This window comes from Scomber scombrus, chromosome 2 (assembly GCF_963691925.1).
Source record: "Scomber scombrus chromosome 2, fScoSco1.1, whole genome shotgun sequence".
Lineage (NCBI taxonomy): Eukaryota > Metazoa > Chordata > Actinopteri > Scombriformes > Scombridae > Scomber > Scomber scombrus.
This window is the reverse complement of record NC_084971.1, coordinates 19,577,184-19,599,865: the sequence shown is the minus strand read 5'-3', so window position 1 is coordinate 19,599,865 and position 22,682 is coordinate 19,577,184. Positions and strand designations below refer to the sequence as shown.

General features: G+C 39.2%; 1 protein-coding gene across 1 annotated transcript; it reads left to right on the top strand.

Moving 5' to 3' along the window:
• The first annotated feature begins 5,054 nt into the window (after positions 1–5,054).
• On the top strand, positions 5,055–22,525 carry spock3 (SPARC (osteonectin), cwcv and kazal like domains proteoglycan 3). Its single transcript, XM_062430008.1, has 11 exons — positions 5,055–5,101; positions 5,255–5,377; positions 13,944–13,983; positions 15,865–15,973; positions 16,732–16,840; positions 17,022–17,130; positions 17,330–17,443; positions 17,577–17,798; positions 19,288–19,350; positions 19,501–19,638; positions 20,275–22,525. The coding sequence occupies exons 2-11, from the start codon at positions 5,255–5,257 to the stop codon at positions 20,430–20,432; spliced, it is 1,185 nt and encodes a 394-aa protein (XP_062285992.1). The 5' UTR covers positions 5,055–5,101; the 3' UTR covers positions 20,433–22,525.
• Positions 22,526–22,682: the final 157 nt, after the last annotated feature.

Below are 22,682 nucleotides of genomic sequence, written 5' to 3'. Positions count from 1 at the left end.
TTTATTCCCTGAGTCCCTACCCCTATCTATCTCTCTTTTTTTGCTTCTTTTCCTCTCTTATGCTCCCACACTGGCTCTGTAATCAGCCCTCTCAGCGATGGCCATTTTGTTTCTGTCTGCCTTATCTCCTCTTTGCAGTTTCCCCCTCTGTCATTACTCTGCTATTAGTGTTTCATCCTGGGGCTAAAACACAGGACTCACACTGACCTTATAGTCAGAGCTATGCTCCAAACGTCTGCTTTGCAAGATAACACAGTCACCCCGCTCCCTCCTCTCCTCTCTCCATCTCTGTCTCTCAAACACACACACCCACAGAGAACCACATTTCACTTACATACACGTATATATCCATATAACTTCACAACAACGCACAAAATCCTAGACAAAATTCCCTCTGCACAAATTTCATAAAACTGTTTCTAGACTTGTAGCGAAACTGACCCATCTCAAATGTTTAATTTCACCAAAGAACAGAGATTACATGAAATCCAATTACAGATTTAGACACACCTGAGTCTCTCTCTAGTTCAGCTTTTTTGTTACCTTCCCTCTTCCATCATGATGGGGAGGGACAGATGATGCAAGAGAGAGAGAGAGAAAAAAAACGACCTCAAACTACATTTTATGATATATTTATATAATTATAATTGTTAGAATTCTTCATTATTTCTTACATTGTGACTTAATCTTTTGCAGTGCTGTTTGAGTGAAATGAATACCATTAAAGCATATTCAATTCTGCTACAATGGGGAGAGAGACATATACTATATGATCGAAGGTACGTAAACACCCTCATCCCCATACTTGGATGTACTTTTGGTCGGTTTTCATGCATTTGATTACAACCTCTTGACAGTATGTTCCATTTAAGAAAAATCTTAATGCTACAACATATAATAGGCCTTTTTCACATAATTAATTGTATCAAGTCACATATGGCTCATATATTATGGCTTAATTCCATTTGGCTGCGTCCGTTTCAGGATGCTGGTTGTGTACATGTTAGTTATCTTGTGCATGTGGCAGAATGAGAGCAAATCCAAGCTACAAGAGCAGTTGTTATCTATTCTCTACAAGATTCAGAAATTTTGTGGAAAGCCTTACCTGAAAAGTGGAGGCTGTTATATGCATATTAGTGCCCAAGAGGTGTTTAATAATTACATAAGGATGTCATGTTTGGGTGTCCACATACTTTTGGTCATATAGTGTAAGAGTGCAGAGTGGCATCGTCACAGTAAAGTGCGATATGGTATTGCATGGTAGGCCTTTCTCTTGAGTATTTTTAATCTACGGAATAAATTCCTATGGTAAGCTCACCCTAATTCTTTCTTGATGGATTTTCTACTCCTTTTACCCCAAATCCCCTCACCTCACCTCGCTCTCTCCTCTCATTTCCTTCCCCCCGACTGTCTGAGTGAGCAGGTGCACAGTGACAGAGTCACTGAGCTGTGAAATCTCCGCTCCTTGAGACACATTTCATGCCTCTCCCATCCAAATACACACTCACACATTACGTTGTTTTTGTCCTATTTTCTTAATCACCTCTCTTTCTCCATCTCTTTTTCCTCATCTTTTTCTCTCTGCCTGTGTAAAGATTGAATCTTTGGCATTTGTTCATGAATTAACTTAGAGGGGGGAAAAAAAGGAAAATCAAACTACAGTGGAATGAAAAATCTGTGCAGAGTTTTATTAAGCAACAACACGTGTATGTGTGTGTGTGTGTGTGTGTGTGTGTGTGTGTGTGTGTGTGTGTGTGTGTGTGTGTGTGTGTGTGTGTGTGTGTGTGTGTGTGTGTGTGTGTGTCTCCCCTGCATATGTCTCTGACCACATCTACATCTTTAATGTCTGAAACTGAATAATGTATGAACCCCCTGGGCTTGAAGACACACACACACACACACACACACACACACACACACACACACACACACACACACACACACACACACACACACACACACACACACACACACACACACACACACACACAACACCCCCTTTACTGCTTCCATTTGCACGAATGACATATAGCACAAGCTAACAGTAAGCCATAAAAGAAGGACCAATTCATCCACAAACCTAACACACCAACATCTTCACAACTATCTTGTCACCACTGAGACGTGTTGATTTGAAAGAACAAAGCACGGTTCAAAGTAATATGACACCTCCTGCTCTTTCAACCAGTGGCTTTCTCTACTACTAGTTTCCTGTTTACATGCTGTACACTTCCTGTTGGAGCAAACACAGAACTCACATCAAACATCTTTTACCTCTCTGTACCTGTGCATGCTAATGCGGTTGACCGTTTATCTTCCTAGTTGTGCAAACGCCACATGATACACTCTCATGTGTCTCTCTGACGCAGTCATGCATGCTTCATGATTCTAATTTCACTTTCAAATATCTGAACCCTGTTATCTTTTCCACATGCCCACACACATACACACACATATATACACACTCATCTTTTCCACAGCCTTTTATGAAGATGAAGATGTGAAGCTGAGGTCAAGGTTGGTTTCTACAGCAACTGTGCATAATGATGTCCTGGCCCTGCTGACCATCAAGCTCCTGAAGAGCCCGGCTGGTAATAATATTAATATGATCTAACTTGCTCACCCTCTTCATGTTTGCAATGTTTCTGTTTTTTCATCTCCCTAATGTCTGCATCTCTTCATCTTGCTCTACTACAAACATGTGAAAAATTATAGGAAAAACTTGAATCAATAAGTGGAGAAACATAAATGTAGATACTTCCATACAGCTGACACAAGATGTCAATGAAAGGTTAAGTATGAGCATGATGTGAATCATATGCTGTGGCATAAACAGTCACCAGATCTCAACCCAACGGAACACCCATGGGATATTTTGGGCTGACATTTCTCCACCATCATCATCCAAAAAGCAATTTTTCAAAGAAGCACTTAAGCTGTTCTGGTGGCATTTATGCCTCAGCACCTTACTAAGACATTTCATGTTGTTTTTTCTTTTACATTTTTGCTCAGTCGCTTACTGTAAGCAAATTTTTTGAAACTCTGTTGCAGTTATAAGAGCAATAGCCACATCATTTTATACTGTACATTCTTACACCAAATAATAAAGTCAAATATCCTCTACAGCTAGCTTAATAAACTCAGCTCATACAAGCACCAGTTTCAAGAGTCAGAATAAATGTTTGTGTTATTTCCCCTGTTCTATATGTGACAATAATATAAAACAGAAACTAGAGTGATGAAGTACAGGAAAAATGTCTCAATATAACAAATACATGTAAATAGGAAACAATTTTGAAATCAAATACAACATATAAATCCCTTCCAACATCTCATTGGCCAATCAAATACTCCATCAGGTCAAAGCATTTTGTGTGATAGTTGTTACAATACACACACAACTTTTGCAAGGTACAACCTTCAGCAACATGCAGTATATTTTCACACCTATCTTCTTTTTGAACAAGCCTTTGTCGTCTGATGTCTGTGACATATGTAAAACTATAGTTTTTGAGAAATGATAGCTGAGGTTTTGCACCGACTGAAAGGACTACTGAAAGCAATTGAATATTTATGTTTGAAAGGTTGTGACAGCTGGCTCAGATATTTTTGCATATGAGGATTTACACATTGAGCATGATGATGACAGTTATATTGATCATTAGAAAAGCTGTTGAACTGATTTGCATTACAGAGGCAAACTCACTCAGACTGAATCACTGTATAATTTGAAGATATTTGTACTTAGATATTAGATATAGTAGATATTTGAACATTTGAGATTTGCAGTGTTTTGAGAATCATGTTTTTCCTTCACAACTGTGCAAAAAGCAACTGAGAAGAACTGTAACTTGTTATTTAGGTCTGCCACACAGTTTTGACATCCCTCCCTCTTTGTTGGCACGTAGTTTTATACATTTTTTTTAAACAAAAGAAAACAGTTACAGGTTTATTTATAAAAGTTTTGAAAACTCAAATAGTAGGTTGACAAGAAAGTGTGGTAAAGAAGAAAAGTGCCTATACCTCAATAAATTGGGCCTCAGCCTATTTAAGTGGCTTCATTCACACACTGCATACTGACCTGAATAACATTATTATTGTATTATTTTAGTTTAAGTAGGCAAAAAAAGTCATTTCTGGAACTTAACTCATGTTTGATTTCTTTTTTTTGTCACTGACTGTGGGCCACTTTGTGACAAAGTTGCAGACTAGTCCCTGTGGTATCATGATGTAGTCCAAAACAAGTACAGTAACAACACATTTTCCCTGACTTGAAACACCTTTGAAAAAACACCTCAGCCACTCTTAGGAAGAATGTTTTGGGCTCTGCATATCCCAGAAAGGACCAATTTAACAGGGAATGGCCCCACCCACCTCTACAAATCATCCTCAGCGGGCCATTTAGGTGCATTTCTTATGGAAACCATGTTATCTTGTAGCATCAATTTACAGTCCTGAGCTAACCTCTGCCAGGAATGTGAGTGAAACTCTTTCATGAGTCACCTACTGTATAAACAAGCCTGAGCGGCTCCCATGAGATGTAACAGAGCAGAAACATGGGAGAAGTAAAAGGAACACACATGTGCATCCACACATGAACACAGTAAGTCCAGTGCATCTCTCTTATGTGAAATAATTGATTGCCATTTTAATGTAAGAGTGAAATACATTGATATAATACTTTTTAAAAAATATGCCATCTGGAATAACGTAGTCCAAGTTTATATATTTTTGTTGTGATATGGACCTATGTACTGTATAATCTTTATCAGAAGATTGCCCAGATTTCCTTTCATGAGAGGTACTCAGTGATAAACACTTTTGCGGTGGCCTGATAACAGCCCATAGTGAGCCATAATGACTGTTTCCTCCGCACCGAGGAGAGGGGGGGAGAAACAAGGAAAAGCGGGCCAGAGCGCAGGGCCCGCGCATGGTGCCATGCGCGTTCCCGATTTGCTGCGCACCGACAGCCGGTGCGGGGAGAGAGAGAGAGAGAGAGACAGAGAGATAGAGAGAGAGAGAGAGAGAGAGAGAGAGCTATTACTAGTGACAGAAAACGGCAGCGAGCACATACAGTCTAGAGAGCAGCTGATGCGACAAGGTAGGAGAAAAAGCATCTCCGCATTATTTTATTCAGTGTTGTGGATAACTGTTCTTTGCTGTTGTGATGCAGATTGAACTGCCTCTGCTTTGAACGCGATTGCTTCCCCTGCAGCCCATGTCCTATCTTCGCGTTGTTGTTATGTGTCCGCAGATGCTGAGCGTCGCCTTGCTGTGTGTGTGCGCCGTCGCCTTCGGACACGTCTGCGCTCGCTCCGACACCGGCAATTTTTTGGATGATAAGTGGCTCGCTGGAAGATGGGATAAATTCAGAGATGTAAGTAATACGGCTTATGTTATTATCTCATTTAGCCCACTCACCTGCCATCCCCCACCTCCCCTTTTTGCCCATAACCACCCTCATTGGTTTGTGATCATGCGCTTCTCGTTTTCTTGTTGTGCACACGTCCGTCACCCGCTCCACTGAGACAGATCATCATCGCATGCGACTCTGTTTTCTCAATAACCGTCCATGCTAAACAAATATAGTCAAGGCCTCTGCAAAACACAAACGCACATAGCTGTCCGATAGGCACCACTGAGTTGTCGAGAGGGGCCTAATTACAGGCAGGTATGAGGGACGGTGTCTGCAGCCGTGAGGCCTCAGTGTGCTGTTTGGTTAGAGGAATGACCACTTTCCACAAGGTTGTGGAAAACCAGTGGAGATTTAAGGTTGAGTGTTATGTTTTAGCTATTACGTGTGTATTTGTGTGTGATTGTTTATTTTAGGCCCCTACTGTAACAAAATCAGCCCCAATTGGGAACAGCAAATTAACACAATGATAGAAAGATGTAGAGCAAGTCCATTGTAAACACACACACACACACACACACACACACACACACACACACACACACACACACACACACACACACACACACACACACACACACACACACACACACACACTCACTCACTCACTCACTCACTCACATATTTTGAGTCCCAGTGGAACATTAAAGGGATATTACACAGTGGCTTTGTGTACATCTGTGTCTCCCAGTGGCCCCCTCTCTCAACCAGTATAGCAGTGATTGTGTTTGAACTGATCTGGTTGCTTGTGCTGCTGGTGAGTGTCTTTACATGGCGGACTTCAGCAAGGTGCTGTCAGCCACCATTACCCTGATGTGTTTATGTAAGGCCACTTAGTGCAGTAATGCTGCCACTGATTGTCATGACACATACCATAGAGCCTCTGATCATATAGCTGAGCTGATGTGAAGAAATGCTTGTTCTTACAGTAGTGTGGCCCTAATACATAATTTTGCTTTGAAAAATGCATACAAATGTTTTATGTTAGAATAGCTCTAAATGGTGAAAATCAAAACTATTATTTAGGAATGAATGACACAAATGACAGAAAATTCAATGTAAAAACTAAAACAGCTTTCTCTTTCAGTACAATAGTGCAGTGCAGATATTGGATTTAGTGTATTTCTTAGAAGGATATCTTGCCTCTAACCACAGATTATGTTAAATGGATTCACGCAACCAGAAGTGATTTGTACATGTTTGCACTTGCACACACTAACACACAAGCAGATACACCAAGAGATGACAGGTGCACACACATACATTACCAGATACAGGCCTTTTGTTTTGGAGCTATACTTTGATGAGCTGAAAAAGCAACATCAATGCACCAGAGATAATACACCTTTTATTCACATAAGCTTTAATGAGTGGGTATCAAGTCCTTGATATGTTAGATGTCAGAGAGAGAGAGAAAAGCAGGAGAATATTCCTCTCACCTTGTCTTTTTAAGACATGTTTTCTTTTGGTTATTTAACCTGTAAGGTCATCTTTTTCTATCTCTCACTTTCCCTGCCTGTCAGACATAAACATGTGAACCTTTTAGCTCAGCTGGAGCCATGTGATACACCTTAGGTCCAACTATTGAGCAGGATGTGGATTATGCAAATAGGACGTCAGGGAAGAATGCTAGAGAGTAAATGTGATTGGGCATGAGCTGTGCTATTTAAGATGAGCTGAACTCTTTTAGATATAGTGAGACAAAGATGGTGTGTGTGTGTGTGTGTGTGTGTGTGTTTGTGTGTGTGTGTGTGTGTGTGTGTGTGTGTGTGTGTATGTGTGTGTGTGTGTGTGTGTGTGTGTGCGTGCCTGCGTGCGTGCGTGCGTGCGTGCGTGTGTGCGTGCGTGCGTGCGTGTGTGTGTGTGTGAAACAGCGAGAGAGAGAGCTGAGAGCTTGGTGACTGTTAATACAAAGAGAGGTCTATAAATACCCCCGATGGCAATGAGAGGACACTTAACCTCAGAACAGAAGTGAATAGATAGATAGATAGATAGATAGATAGATAGATAGATAGATAGATAGATAGATAGATAGATAGATAGATAGATAGATAGATAGATAGATAGGAGGGAGAGTAATGAGAGTGGAATGATTGGTAGTGAGCTAAAGGCTCCGTATGCAGTTATGTCTGTGTTTTAACCTTGAAGCAGTAGCAGCACAGGCATTAGAAACAAAGGTGGTGCACAAAGACATAATGTGCTCTGTATATCTGTGCATGTGTTTCATTTCCTGTTTTCTGTTTTCGCTGTGTGCCAGATTGTGGTTTTATGTGTGTTTTTGCATTCTTTCACTTTGGAATTTATCAGTACATTTTATCAAAGGTGTTCAACTAAATAAGTAATAAGAGTGACACTTTTTGCACACTTACTCGTCTTCCTGTCCTTGCATGTTTCTAGCCAAGTACACCAGAACTGCAATCATTAATTAATTAGTTGCCATTTATTAAATTAATTGCCACCTATTTTGATAAATAGTTTTAGTCTTTTTTGTTCTTTAGTCTTCCATGTTAGTAAACTAGATTTGAGGGTGCCTCATTGGGCTTTGCACGATAGTGGTTGACATTTATCACAGTTTTCTGACATTTTATTTTTTTTACCAAACAACTAATTGATTAACAGAGAAAATAATCCACAGATTGCTTGATAATGAAAATAATAGTTAGTTGCAGCCCTTATTTTTATCACCCAAAAGCCTCCAGTGCTTTACAGAGGTCACAACCCCTGTGCTAATGTAAACCCATCAATTAAATCATATATCTTTTTTTAAGCTCTGAGGTACATATTTGTTCTTATAGCTGATGGTTTTTGTACATGGCTTTGTACATTTACAATATAATTAGATACTATAGAATGCAATATTTGTATATACAAGCGGAAAGATAAATATAAGATGGACAATGCCTCTGCAACTATATTCATTCATACATCAGTCTATTTCTGTTCTAATCTATTTGTTATCTAGATGCACTGTTGTTAGAGGTGATGCAGTCTGATTGATACAGTCGCCAGCAGATAATGGAACACATGTATCCGTATCCACCACACAAATGTGTTCTTACTGTATGCATAGATAGGTTTTTATTTAAGTGCCAAATGTAGACTAGGAAGTTCTCAAATTTTATTTTACATTTCAGAAAAACAACACAATACCTCAAATTGCAAGCTTTACGCCAATAACATGAACGTAGCATAATGCTTTATTTAGCTATCACTGTGAATAGTGTGCTATTAAGTTCAGAACACTTACATCCATGTATGAACAAGTCATACCTACATTTACAAATATCAGTTAAGTTTAATATATTGTTTGGTATCGTAAAATTGTTATTTTTGGAAGTCATGTGACAGGTTGTGATGTTACAGTAGCTTTTTGTTTATGTAATGCATAAGACAACCCAATTTATTAAATCACTTATTTGAAACTAGTTAAAGAACTACACACAAACTGAGTAATGAATTTTTGAATAGCTGGTGCATCCCAGTCCTGATAACTGCTGATTTTAAGACCAACTCATAATGTGATTATTTATCATGCCTGTAGTTTATACAGGAGTCTGGGAATGTCAGTTTACACTAAAAGCTGTTAGGGCTGTCTTAATCCTACAATTAATTAAGAGCAGTATATTTAAATATGTTTTCCCCCCCTTTTTTTCTCTGTCAGAACTGCTGCAACACACTTCTTTTTCATCTTATACTCAATGCCAAACCTTTTTATTTTTTTGCATTATTTTATTATTTTTTTAACTGGTATTTAAATTTTGCATTTTAGGCATGTACTGTCACTTTCATCTTTCAGCAAGAGCCATAAGTGGGTCTCCTGCTAAGTGCACTAGATAGGATCTTGGCCACTGATTTACTGTAAGTTAGAATGGCTGGAGAGGCCTGGGGCTCTCTGTGCTGCACTGGTGCCATCTCAGTGTTTTAGACATTCTGCTCCGCTTACTGGACCTTGGCTATCTTACAGCATTGGCACAGAGTGTAGAGATAAGTTGTGGAGGAACATTTAAAGGAAAAACACAATCAAGGATGTGTGATGAAGAGCATGACCCCTTAATTGTGTGACATAGGAATAAATTACATCTTGTTTTGACCAGCCTCATTAGAGCATATTACACCTTCCTCTCCTCTCCTCTCCTCTCCTCTCCTCTCCTCTCCTCTCCTCTCCTCTCCTCTCCTCTCCTCTCCTGTGTGTGTGTGTATGTGTGTGTGTGTTTTACTGTGCATGTCTGTCCTCTTGTTTGTGTTGTGGAGGGTGAATGATGTAGAGAAGGTACAGAGCTTGAGGCCTTTTCCACTTCAAAGCACCTCAGTGTGGATTTGTGTTTGTTTGTGCGTGCGTGCATGCATGCGACAAGCTTGAGCAAGACAAGCAGAGCCAGTACAGTGAAAACATGCACATATTTCTCCTGTTGGACGTTAGGGGGAAGGCAGAAAGAAGTGAGTAAAAAAGGAAGGAAGCCATTAGGGTGCAATTAGCATGGGTGAAATCAGATCTGTGAAAAGCTGAAGTAAGGGTGAGAAAAGTGGTTGACACAGACAACATATTCACGAGCAGTTATTTCAATATACATGTAGACAAAATAAATATACACTGTAGCAAACTGGGATGTGGGCTAATGAGCCTTTACAGTCACACTGCTGTGTTTGTATGTATTTGATTGAAAGAGGAGAAAAGACTGTTGTAACTGAGAGGAAGAGAGATGAACAGAGGTGGAAAGAGATGGAGAGATAAATTGAAAAGTTGCTATTTTAAGAGCACGCTCGGGAGGCCATTAGACCTATTGTTGAATTTTGGGTTTACTCTGGTTTTTGGGAAGTGGGTGGCTGGTTTCGTGTGCGGTGAAGTGCATTCATCCAGTTATTTGATGTTATTGATTCTGGTACTACTGTCAGTGTTGTGGTGATAAGTTTGTTTGCTTATAGAACTGTGTGTGTGTGTGTGTGTGTGTGTGTGTGTGTGTGTGTGTGTGTGTGTGTGTGTGTGTGTGTGTGTGTGTGTGTGTGTGAGCGTGCTTGCGTGCGTGCATGCATATGTGTGTGTTTTTGTGCACCTCTGTCTGTGTGCCATTTATGTGCGTCTGGTGATTCCATTAAGGAATCAGACTGTGAGCCTGCTGTTGTCTTGACTGGTATAGAGGGCCTGGCCCCCATAATGCAATGTTCTCATTATTCAGTCTCCATGGTCTGCAGTGCTAGAAAGGATCTCACTGCTTGGTTCTGTCTTTTCTAATCTGTAAATATTTGGCCATATTTAGATTTACAGGACTTACTGTGCAGGTTTGTGAATCAGTTTTACAAGCACAGTGGAAGCAGACAGAGTCACTGTTGAATTTTCTCTCAATGAAACGTGACCTTTCATAGGAGTAGAAGATAGAGATGAAAACTCTGTAGTCAAAGTGCAGAGGGTCAGAAGAGTCAGCGATGAAGGACAGCAAGGAGGAATTAATTACAGCCACGACAAAGCAAGAGTTGACCATTTTCACCTTAGAGAGAGCGAACTAGAGAGAGACAGGGACACTCTTTAGAGTTGAAGTCAAGCTTTTTAAGAAATAACACAAATCCAGAGTTTTATATGGTTTGCTGAGGTGAGGGTTGTACTGTGTAAAGTATAGATATTGATTGACACATAATAGTTCCGTCATTGCATTGATGCGCAAAGTCTATATAGTGTGCTTGTAGCATTTGCAATAAAGATGGGAAAATGTCTTGAAATGCAGGTCAGTAACTCAATGACAGCAAAATGAGTAACTGAAACTGCATCTGACTGATTTTCTGTGATCCTTCAAACACAAACTGTCAACATTTGCTTTAATCCCCAAAGCAAATGGACAGCTTGATGAACAAAAAATTATTATATAGATAAAAATCTCCAGTCTGTAAAATTTCTAGATTGCAGTGAAGTGCAGCAGGAACACATATACACATGCACTACCCCCTGTTAAAGTGACACAGCATTTTGACCAGCACTAGTACCACGTGCAGATCCTAACTTGTTTACTTAGAACCCTAAAAACACTTTATAGAATCCCAACAAAAACAGTTGTTGCAATGCACAATATCATTGAATGGATTTACACCCCTACAGAGTGATTAAGAATGCTGGATTGTGTAAAAGACTAGACAATGTGAAGTAGTAGCTCTGCATCTTTACTCATGAACGTATCACCTCAACCACTCACCTTTTAACCTTCTTAAAGTCCCACATTTCACACACACATTTCCTGCCCTGCCAGTACTGAAATGTTGAAATATTACAGCTGCTTCTACTGCAGCTGTGTCCAATTTTACAAATTAGATCTCCAATTTGACAAAACCTTATTTGCAAATCTTCATAGAAAATTGAATGAAAACTTCATGGAAATATTTTGTCCCAACAGAGATACAATGGCACAGGTGTTACCCTTTGATCAATGCTGTTTTCCAAAAGACTTCCACCCATGTTTGATGTGCACATGCTGTAATTCTACTCCTTCACCAGCAAATTATATCACACGTATGACATATAAATAACATAACTTTGCTGTGCTGCTGTATTTTTTTCTTCTTTATAGAGTGAGGACAGTCTCACAGTGAATATTACACTATACAGTGAAATTATGTCCACTGATTAATTAATTGATTTTTAAAAAATTTAAATAGTGACACAAATAAAACAAAAAAACTAAACCTACAATTGAAAACTGAAATAAAACAAAAGTAACTGTGTAACAATTTATTCTGGCTTCTTTTGCCGTGTCTGATTCCTGATTCATCTCTCTACTTAGCACATGACTAATATCAATAGTAACTGCTGTAGGTCTATGCCTGAAATTATTATTTTCGGTATAATGTAAAAAAATAAAAATAAAAAGTAGCCTCAGTGCGGCTCTGTACATTTCTGAAGTGAGAGGTCTTTGTGTCCAAAAAAATGTTCAACTGTGCGGCAAAGGAAACCAAAGGCAGAAGATCTAAAAGATTTGGGACAGAGCACCCAGTTCCTGCTATTCAGGGCAAAGACCTGACTTTCACTCTTTAATTGAATTTGATACATCCTGTTGGCGGACATTTGTGCAACTTAAGAATGTACAAATTTATAGTGCAGGGGCTTCAATTGGGTGGATGAGACACTCTGTTGAGCCACACTGGTATTTATGCTGATAACAGGGTCCCCTCCCCCCCTTTTCCTTCCCTTCTTATTTGCTCTGGCACAGAGAATTGAGTCAACACAACACACACACGATTAATGGTAAGTTAGTCAATTAAGCACATAATTAAATGCATTTTTAATTCATTTTGAGGCACAGTTATTCCGCTACTGACTACTGACCAGTTGCATTTTTCATCTGGTCATGTGTTGGCTTCAGGTTAGTGTGAGGTTATGGTTAGGGTGAGAGTTGTGGTATGCAGCAGTTATGGTTTTTGTCAGGTCAAGTGAGTCAACATTGTCTAGTTAGTTTAGTATCAAGTGTCAAAAAATGTGTTTGTGTGAGCAAGTGTATTTTTATAATTAAAAAAACGGTAAAAAAGAAAGCACATGACAATAAATAACGAGAATGGGTCATTGTTGTGACAGAATGAGAGAGAAGACCAGAAAAATAAAATCTCTGAACACTGTCTAACTGACTAAAAGGATGCAAAACTCACAGTTTCTTATGCTCCCTTCACATTTGCATCATAAGCCAGCACCCACCTGAGTGTGTCACCTTATTATCCGCCTATTAAAAGAAGGCAGATCACTCAACTCTAGTAAAATGTGTTCCTTATTGTGACTAAGGGAACACGTCCACACGTAATAAACTGAATCACTTGACTACATCTAGTAAGGTTTTATGAGCTAGATAAACTAGTCAGAGTAAATTAGTTTACAAAACAAATAATTATTTATCTCAGTTGCTAGATGCAATGCAGGTATTACTGGTTGATCATAATTTAAAGCGAAAAGGTTATTTGTAAAGATAAACATGGCTTTAAAGACAGCAGTCTCATGCTTGCGCTTTACCAGATTTTTTAAAAGCCTGCCATCTCAGTTACTGAAATCCACTTCAAATAGCATTTTAACAACCTAAACCTGAAAAGCACACTTTCACATCTTTAGACTGTTCAATCTGTTAGGTGATATCCTTCCTCTGCTTTGTGTGTGTATACCACATACTGTATGGTATGTAAACAAAATTCCATTTGTTGATATAAGGAAGTTTGATAAGAAGCAAATGTGCACACACAGACATTTCATCCACATAACTGCATAAACTACTGTCATAACATCAACATTATCTAACTAAATAAATGCATGCTCTTTGTGTTTGTAATTGATGGTGTGTGTTTCCTAGATTGTCATCCATTTATTTGATAAACCAAAGTTTCCACTCAAAAAATCAAAAGAAAAACCTAATGAAAATGTGGTTTTATTCTCTGTTTCTATAATGCTTTCTTCTTAAGGAAGTGGAGGTTTGTATGACTGTTTAATGGCTTTGAATTGTTTACTCTACATGTCATTTGAATAATATTCTCATGGTTCTTTCTCTTTTTTTTATGATTAACCTTGTTTCAGGAGCCTCGAACATGGACTCCATCCAAGCCCTTCGATCAAGGTGGGTGTGAGTGAGAATAAGTCAGGCCTGTTTGGAGATAAAAAACAAAAGAGCTAGAAAATCACTTTACCTTCTTCAAAGTCACACAAATTAGTCCCTAAATTAGTTATTCTAATAACCAAAATGGTTTAGAATATCCATGTGGATCTGTATACGCATCCAAATACACACACTAATAGATAATACTGTTGATAGTGGGCACAAAATTCACAAAACTCAAAAGTTTTGTGAATGAGTTTATGTCAAATAAGCCATGTCTATACAATATTCTGGCAACCAATTATAATTACTGTTGTGGCATATGATAAATCTGGTGAAAATTCGATATAACTAAAGCAGTGGTGAAAACCAAAAATAATTTCAGTGTAGTAAAATATTATCAGTTATGAGCAAGAACATGAACATATTTACAGGTGGACACTTGGTCATGCTATCCTCTCCAAAAACAAGTGATGAGTTCCTTTGTACACAAACCAACTTTGCACCAAATATTATTGTAGTATATATTGAGTAGTTTTAGAAATATCTAAACTGTCACAATTGGACAAATAACCTTAAACTATCCTGAGTCTCACTTGTCTGTTCCCTGGAATTTAGAAGGTATTTCTATAATGAATCAAAGTTTATCTGCAGCAAACGTCTTATCCTTAGTCATGTTGTCTAATTTCAGAGACTGACCAAAAACACCTGGTTTAGAAAGGTTTTGATAGGAAGCCACAGGAGCTGCTCTTTAGGAACATACAACACATGTGCTCTCATTTACATATAGAGTGCATCATAGTGGACATATTTTCTGAAATGTATCAATCTATGTTCTTTCACACGATCCCCAATTCCTTGTCACTACAATGGCCACCTGATTAATGTAGATATCAGATAACAATTTGATTTAATGGATAGCCCCTTGAGATGAACCATATAGTTTTTGAGGGGGTTTAACACAGAACATAAAATACCTTACATACAAAACAAAACATCATGTGATTTTTTATTTATTTTTTTTTTTTAATTCTTCAATCATCTTCATTCCTTCATTGTATTACAGGCAGTGATAAGCTCATACACACATCAAGGCACACACACTCTCACTTATTACTGTATCCTCCAACACACTCACACACATGCGTCCACACACACACGCACACCAGGGAAACAATAGCATTAGATAGTGCGTTGGAGGATAGAGGGAGGATAATCTGCTCAGCTCAGGGATTACAGTAAGGTTCTTTAGAGCAGAGGTCATTCACAAACTGTTCTGGGATCAGCTGAGGGGCTTAGATCCTGTGCATAGGTGCTGTGCTGAAGGCTGATGAGCGGTCAGATACAGTTAGCTTGTTGTACCCAACAAAGATCACACCCTCAGCCCAAGAATCAGATCTAAAATCAGCTCTCAACTTAAAAGCCAGACATGACGCTGGGCCATGAGATCTGATACCAGATCAGATTGAGGATCTCTGCGAGAGCATGCACAAGACTGACAGTCCATGCAGGCTGATGTAAGAAGTAGCCTGTTAAACTAGTTCCGTCTGTTTTTAGCTGTGAGGATACTTAACAGTATTATCGGTTTGAGTTTAGCGTGAGAGATGTTGCCAGTATACTGTAAGTAGAGGCACAATGGATACAATTAACACACACACTCAGTCTGTAAAAATGGAAGGAACTACATGGTTTAATTTGGAATCATTGATCTGGGTTTTGAAAGAACGAAATAAAAATGTAATCTTGGAAAGATTTGTATCTTTGTTTACGCTCATGGGCTTATTCTCTCTATGAAGCTCTTTAAATTGAGGGGCTGTGTTTTGGTTGCACACACATACAGAGTATTCATATACACATTTGAAAGAATTCTCATTCTATATATATATTTCTGTGTGTTTTCAGCCCTTGATCCCACCAAAGACCCTTGTCAGAAGATCAAATGCAGTCGCCACAAGGTGTGCGTGGCTGAGGATTATAAGACTGCTGCTTGTGTCAGCCAGAGGAGAGTTAGGTGAGGAGCAGACGCATGTGCACAGGCACACACAAACTTTTAAACCGGCCTGTGCTTCAATGCCGTCCTTCACATTTACATTCCGATGTTGCCACAAATGAAACACGAATGACAGTGGATTAGGAGCAAATCGAATCTCTCTATGACTTTCCTCTCTTCCCTCTCTTTTTTCTGCTCACTTATTCATTCAGCATGATAAGCAACAACATCAGAGGGCTGGCTGTTTTTCTGTTTTTCCAGCTTTTCTAATGGTTGCCTGGCTCTCTTATGACTGTTGTGTGACATTACTGTTTAGTCCAATTACCCCAGCACTGGCACTGTTTTACAACGGACGCAAAGTCCTGCCAAGTGATATGAATGGGCTTTGTATGTGTATGTGTGTGTGTGTGTGTGTGTGTGTGTGTGTGTGTGTGTGTGTGTGTGTGTGTGTGTGTGTGTGTGTGTGTGTGTGTGTGTTTTTCTGTCTGGGACACTGCAGACTGGACAGAGGACAGTAACGCCATACTGACCTCATTTCCCATTCTTAGCAGCAACACAATTACCACAAGGCAGTGCTATCAAATCAGAAAATAATCACACATAAATCCTAAATCCTTGTCTCATTTCTGAAATTGCTGTAAGAACAAGACAATACATTGCAGATGCAGAAATGCTTAGAAAACATTACTTTTGAATGAAGCAGGGAGGAGAAACATTATGATGAATGTAAGATGATACATCAGTAAGATGTTTAGTGTGATCATGTTTCAAATCTCTAGTTTTAAAGATGCCAATTTGTACCAGAGTCCGGGGTCAAAGTGCAAACCCTGCCCTGTGGTTCACCCCACTCCAGTTTGTGGAACTGATGGCCACACCTACTCCACCAAGGTAACCACACATGCTCACATCACCTCTTTTCCTAGAATAAAAGACGAACAGAAACTTCTCAGCAGACGAGTGACATTTTTTTCATTTCCTCATGATGGGACACGCATCCTAATTTCATTTCCTCTTCTGTCTCGTCCCCTCTGTCTCTGTCTCTGTCTCTGTCTCTGTCGCTCTTGCTTAGTGTAAGTTAGACTACCAGGCATGCATCACAGGAAAGAAGATTGCTGTGAAGTGTCCTGGTATGTGCCCTTGCCCCTCTCATTCTGAAGAGAGCTCTACTGAGAAGAAAGGTACACAACCCTGCACGCACACAACCCCGCACTGCAAGCTAAGATACTTATGAAAGGAATCAGTCAATTCTCATGAATTATCATAACTGCATCCTATCCCATATTCAAAATCCTCACTGATAATCTGAAGCCATTCTCCCAGGAGTGGGGTTATAAAGCAACACTATCATCATCAATCATTAGTGTTATTGTTCCTCAGTGTGCAGTGAGTCAGACCTGAAGGAAGTAGTGAGTCGTCTGAGAGACTGGTTCAGAGCGCTGCACGAGAACGGCAACCATAATAGAGTCAAGATCCAGAAGCCAGAGAAGAACAGTGAGTTGTGACAATAAGAAAGTCGAGAAAATTCACATTTGGCATGTATGACCACAATGATTATTTCACTGAGACACCCATCTACTTGTCATGGTAACGTCTATCCTCTCTTTTCTTTGACTTTCTCCCCCAGAGTTCGAAGTTGGAGCATCACCTATATGTAAGGATCCTCTGGGATGGATGTTCTCCCGCCTGGACACAAACTTTGACCTCCAGCTCGACCAGTCAGAGATCAAGAGCCTCTATGTGGACAGGAATGAGCCATGCTCTGATGCGTTCTTCAAATCCTGTGATACACATGCTGATAAAGTTATAACCAGCTCGGAGTGGTGCACATGTTTCCAGAGGTACACAGGTAAGATATTTGTACACACCCGTGTGTCTGACGTTGTGTACGTTGTGTTTTGATGAAGAGGCTCAGACCAGGATAAATTTGGAGGTGATCGCCGAAGGTATTGCCGTTTATTCTGATGACAGAAGTAAATAACAAAATCGTTTGGTCAATTGTGATATGGAACATAAATTAAATGACACACAAATACACAGTAAGTTTAAGCTTATTTAACAGAAAGACCACAATGTTACTTGCCTCTCCCGTGGAGTACAGTAATCAAAAGGGAGACGTAAAGGCAGGAGACATCATTTATAGGGGGGACTCACGAAAGTGAACATCGGGGTAGAGAAACGGAGACTCAAACATTCCACATATTGACTCTGAAGGAGTAGGATGTCAGGTTATAGCTTATTTACAGATTTTGTGTCATTATATTATATTACCACATATTATTAATGTATATTTGACTTACTTCATATTTTTGTATTTCTGGCTATTATTCTTACATAATAATGTACTCACCAAGCTAACTGCTGAGTTCACATATGGGGCAGCAAATACAATAAACCAGGCGATCAGACAGGGTTTAAAGGTAAAATTATTCCTGTAACTGTCCAGTTTAAAGATCTAAAACACACTTTTCACAGCAGACATTTTAACTTGATAACAGGAAAAGCACAGGTGGAATGAATACCAATAATGATGCTCGTATCCCATTTAGGTCAGCCAGTGTCAGCACTCTGGTACTGTGCATGCTCACTCACTGACATGGCTTGCTGGGACAATTAATGGGATTGAGCCATTGTTAATGTTATTTTTTACACCTGTGTAAATAACTTTGATATGTCAAAATGTCTGCTATGAAGGTTTATTTCTGGTTCATCTTTGACCAGTTTTCCTGGAAATTAAGAATTATCACCAACATTTTGGGTACACTTTCAGTTTTACCAAATAAACTGGTGTAGATAATCTGGCTAAACTGTTGGCTTGATAGCTACTGTAAACATCCCATTGTCCGCCTGTGCCTGTTGCCTCTTCAAACTTAGTACAATATTATTATGAATGATAAGAATGACCAAAATGAAGCCCAAGTTACATAAAACCAGAATTTTTTCTTTATTTTATAAGCTAACCTCTAAAGACAGAGAAATAACGGACACCCTTTTGCCAGTCAGAATAGGACACTCCTTGACATGTGTGGGACCTTGTACTGTATTAACTATGCTATACTAAAATGCAACACAATACAGTTCGTTACAATACATTGCCTCACATTAAATCACTATTTTATGAGGCCAAGGATGCAAATGTATTTTTTTGGTCATTAAGATACAGTATTTACTGATGAGTCACTGGAGTTGCTCTTACAAAAGCAAAGAAAGCAGGATAACAAACATCATGACGAAAGCAAAAAGTATACAAAGGAGGAGAAGTTAACACAAGCAGACACTTTCCCAGAAAAGCCGACTTCTGCAGCTTGTTACCAGAGTCCCCTGTCTCTCCTTTTCAGATTCCCCTTGCAAAGCAGAGCTGTCCAGTATCAACAAAAAGCAAGCGGGGAAGAAGCTTCTTGGTAAGACACGTGTCACACACACACACACACACACACACACACACACACACACACACACACACACACACACACACACACACACACACACACACACACACACGCGTTACCCTGGCTTATTATTTTCAACAATGCATTTTGGCTTATATACAGGTCAGTACCTGCCATCCTGTGATGAGGAAGGTTACTACAGGTCCCACCAGTGCCACAGCAGCAGTGGCCAGTGCTGGTGTGTGGATCGTTATGGCAACGAAGTAGCTAGCTCACGCACCCATGGGCCTGCAGACTGCGGTAAGCAAAACTCTGAGAAGTGTCATGTTTCTGTTCTGAGAACAAAGAAACACAATTATTCATTGATCATTTTCTTTTTGTATTTGTATCTTAAAACTGTTGAAAGGATTTGTTGATATTTTGGTAAATATGCTTTCTTGCAGAGTGTTAGAGGATGGTAACCATTCTTATATCTGTCTTATATATCTAAGACTGGAAACAATGGGAAACAGTTAGCCTGGCTCTGTCCAAAGTCAACAAAAAACTACCTACCAGCCCCTCTAAAGCTTGCTAATTAAGATAAGTTTCTTGGTTGTTTTAACCGTACAAAAACTGCAGTATAAAAACAACAAGTTGTGGATATGCGAGGGGTTGTGTGCTGGACTATTTCTTTGGCAGGTTCCAATAAATTCCTTGTGTCTTGTGGTCAAAGCAGAGCCAGGTAGAGCCATGTTAGCTTTAGTTTAGCATGCAAGTATTTCACACTTTCATCTAAACTTAGCTAACCAGCTACTGGACATAGCTTTATATTTACTGAACAGACATAAGTGGTCTAAGTTTTCATCTAACTCTTGGCAAGAAAGCAAATTAGGGTATTTCCCAAAAAGACCAAACTACTCCTTTAATTGCTCATGTTGGATTATTCTCTGTTTCAAGGTGTGATTTTGGAGTCTTCTGGGGACCTTGGCAGCGGAGATTCAATGTTCACTGATGATGATGAAGACTCCTTTGTCCTCAGCGACCAGGCTGGAATGGATGACGAGGACGACGAGGATGAGGACGACGATGACGACAATGATGAATATCTGTCGTAATTTTGAAAAAGAAAACAAAAAAAAAGAAAAACTGCACGTTTCTAGGTGACTCCCCAGGCAGATACTTAATCGTACTAACAGCCTATGGACTACTCTCTGTGTATTGTTTGTTCATAAGTTTTAAAAAAAGAAGAGAAAAACAATATTCCTGGCAAATGTTTTTGATTTCTCCTCCTGTCTAAGTAAAAAATATGATTGGTTAATGGCACTTGTTCACTTGTCAACCAGAGAATATTACAAGGACTAATCGACAACCAATCCAGTGCTTTGGATTTGACCACATGTGCAAAGACCTCTCCCTTCATTGGACAGTCCATCCCTTCTAGTGTGTCCTGTCCTTGTGCAGCACTCTGATGCCTGCTGATGCCTGAGGCGCAATGTTAAAGAGATTTCCCCCTCTTCATTCCTCCTCCTTTCTTCCCTCACCCCTTTTACTCCTTATCAAACGTTCCTGTGTATAGGTGGGATGTTGATGATGTAGATAAGAGAATATTGCACTCTTTAGGTTTCTTTTGATCTTGATTTGTAATTGTGACTGTAACTGTGTGGAAAAAAACAAGATAAGAGTTACACATGCTTCATTAGGAAAATTAAGGCAAAAACACAGTGTGAGCTGGATAACAATCAAAACCGACATGCTAGCTGTTTTTCACTGAGACACAAATCAAGTCAAATCATCTAAAAGGGGCAGCAACAAGGAAAGACAAATTGCCACTTGGGGGAAAAAGCCAGTGGTGTTGGGGGGGGGAAATTATTATCTATTTTTCTAATCCATTGTTTGATGAATACAGGAGATGAAACAGATTTGTTGTAGCATGTCTAACACTGCGTGATGTTGTTTCACTCTGTAGAACCAGAGGCTAAACCTTTGTGGAACTCAACATATAAAGGAGCTCGAGGTTGGAAAAATTCCCTCAAGCGTGTACAGATGAAACTACACTTACATGAACAACTCGAGCTACAAACCTGTGTGATAGAAAATGTTTACTCATCTTTAATACATCAAAAAACCTCATTACAGTTCAGAAGAAAACATGGTGTTGATGTAAATTTTCAGATTTGAATCTTGGGCTTGATGTGATTTGAGCACACAGTATAACAGAACAAATCTCTTGCATAGTAATAAAACCGCAGAGCCATGCAAACGTCTGGCAGGTGGATAAAGGTGAAGGTGTGCCTTTTACTGGTAATGACAGATGGTGGTAACGGTGGGAGAAGCATGATCACTGGACTAAACCTGACTTAAGCTCGTCATTACACTGAATAAGAGTGGCTTTTTTCTGTCAAGCTCAGATACTGTTTGGTTTTGGTATGGCTTGTGTTTTGGGTCTGTCTTACGATGATGTTACATAGGCCATATTTCAGATCTTATTTGTTACAAAGGATAGCTAGAATGTAGAGAAGCACAGAGATAATTAAGGCTTAAGAATCACTTAGACTCTGCTGGATTTGAAAATGTTTTATATATTAGTACACTGGCTAGAGAAAGCTTTGGTTTAGACAGCTTTATATGAGAAAAGATTATCATCTTTCAGTGTTTACTTATATTTTGTTTCAGAAGCTTAATTTTTACCTGATCTGCTCTAACTACTTATAGTGTATATCTGTTGCAGTTGAAATCTGAAACTGATCCCAGATTTGTGTATTCTTTGTGAGTCCTGTGACTGTTTATGCAGACCTGGGACCAGCTGTACTCCTTATGTTAATTTTCAACTATTAATCTGCCATTGGGCTTCATTTTGAATTAAACATCTCTTGAAATTCCATGTTAAGACCTTAAAAGTGCCATCATAACTATCCAATAGTTTGTTTATTTTTGGGTTTTTTTTGTTTTTTGTTTTGCTCTCCGTCATCCCTTTTAACATGGAATTTCACTCCACTCAATGAACTGGAGATAATTCAGTCTTAAAGTGTGCTGTTTCATGAGTGTGATGACTTGCAAATCATTTTTGAGGACCTCAGACACTGTAGCCACTCTCAACCAATAACATACTGTCATCACAGTTCTGATAGCGTTCAAAGGTTATGATACAGATGCATTTTTTACAGTGTATGTATGATTTGCTGAAATAAAAGCTATATTGACCAATGTTTGCTTGACTGCATAGTCTCAAGTGTTACTTGGACGACATATACAGGACTCTTGTTTCTTTGTGACAGATTTTCTGTTTCGGTTCTCTACTTATATGCTTACATTTAGGAATAGAAAGACATTGAAGGCTATTTTATGATGCATTTAAGCCCATAATT

Coding starts and splice junctions, on each gene's coding strand:
- spock3 (XM_062430008.1), top strand. CDS start 5,255: ATGCTGAGCGTCGCCTTGCTGTGTGTGTGCGCCGTCGCCTTCGGACAC. Junction 15,974..16,731: donor GTCAGCCAGAGGAGAGTTAG/GTGAGGAGCAGA, acceptor TCAAATCTCTAG/TTTTAAAGATGCCAATTTGT. Junction 17,799..19,287: donor ATGTTTCCAGAGGTACACAG/GTAAGATATTTG, acceptor TCTCCTTTTCAG/ATTCCCCTTGCAAAGCAGAG.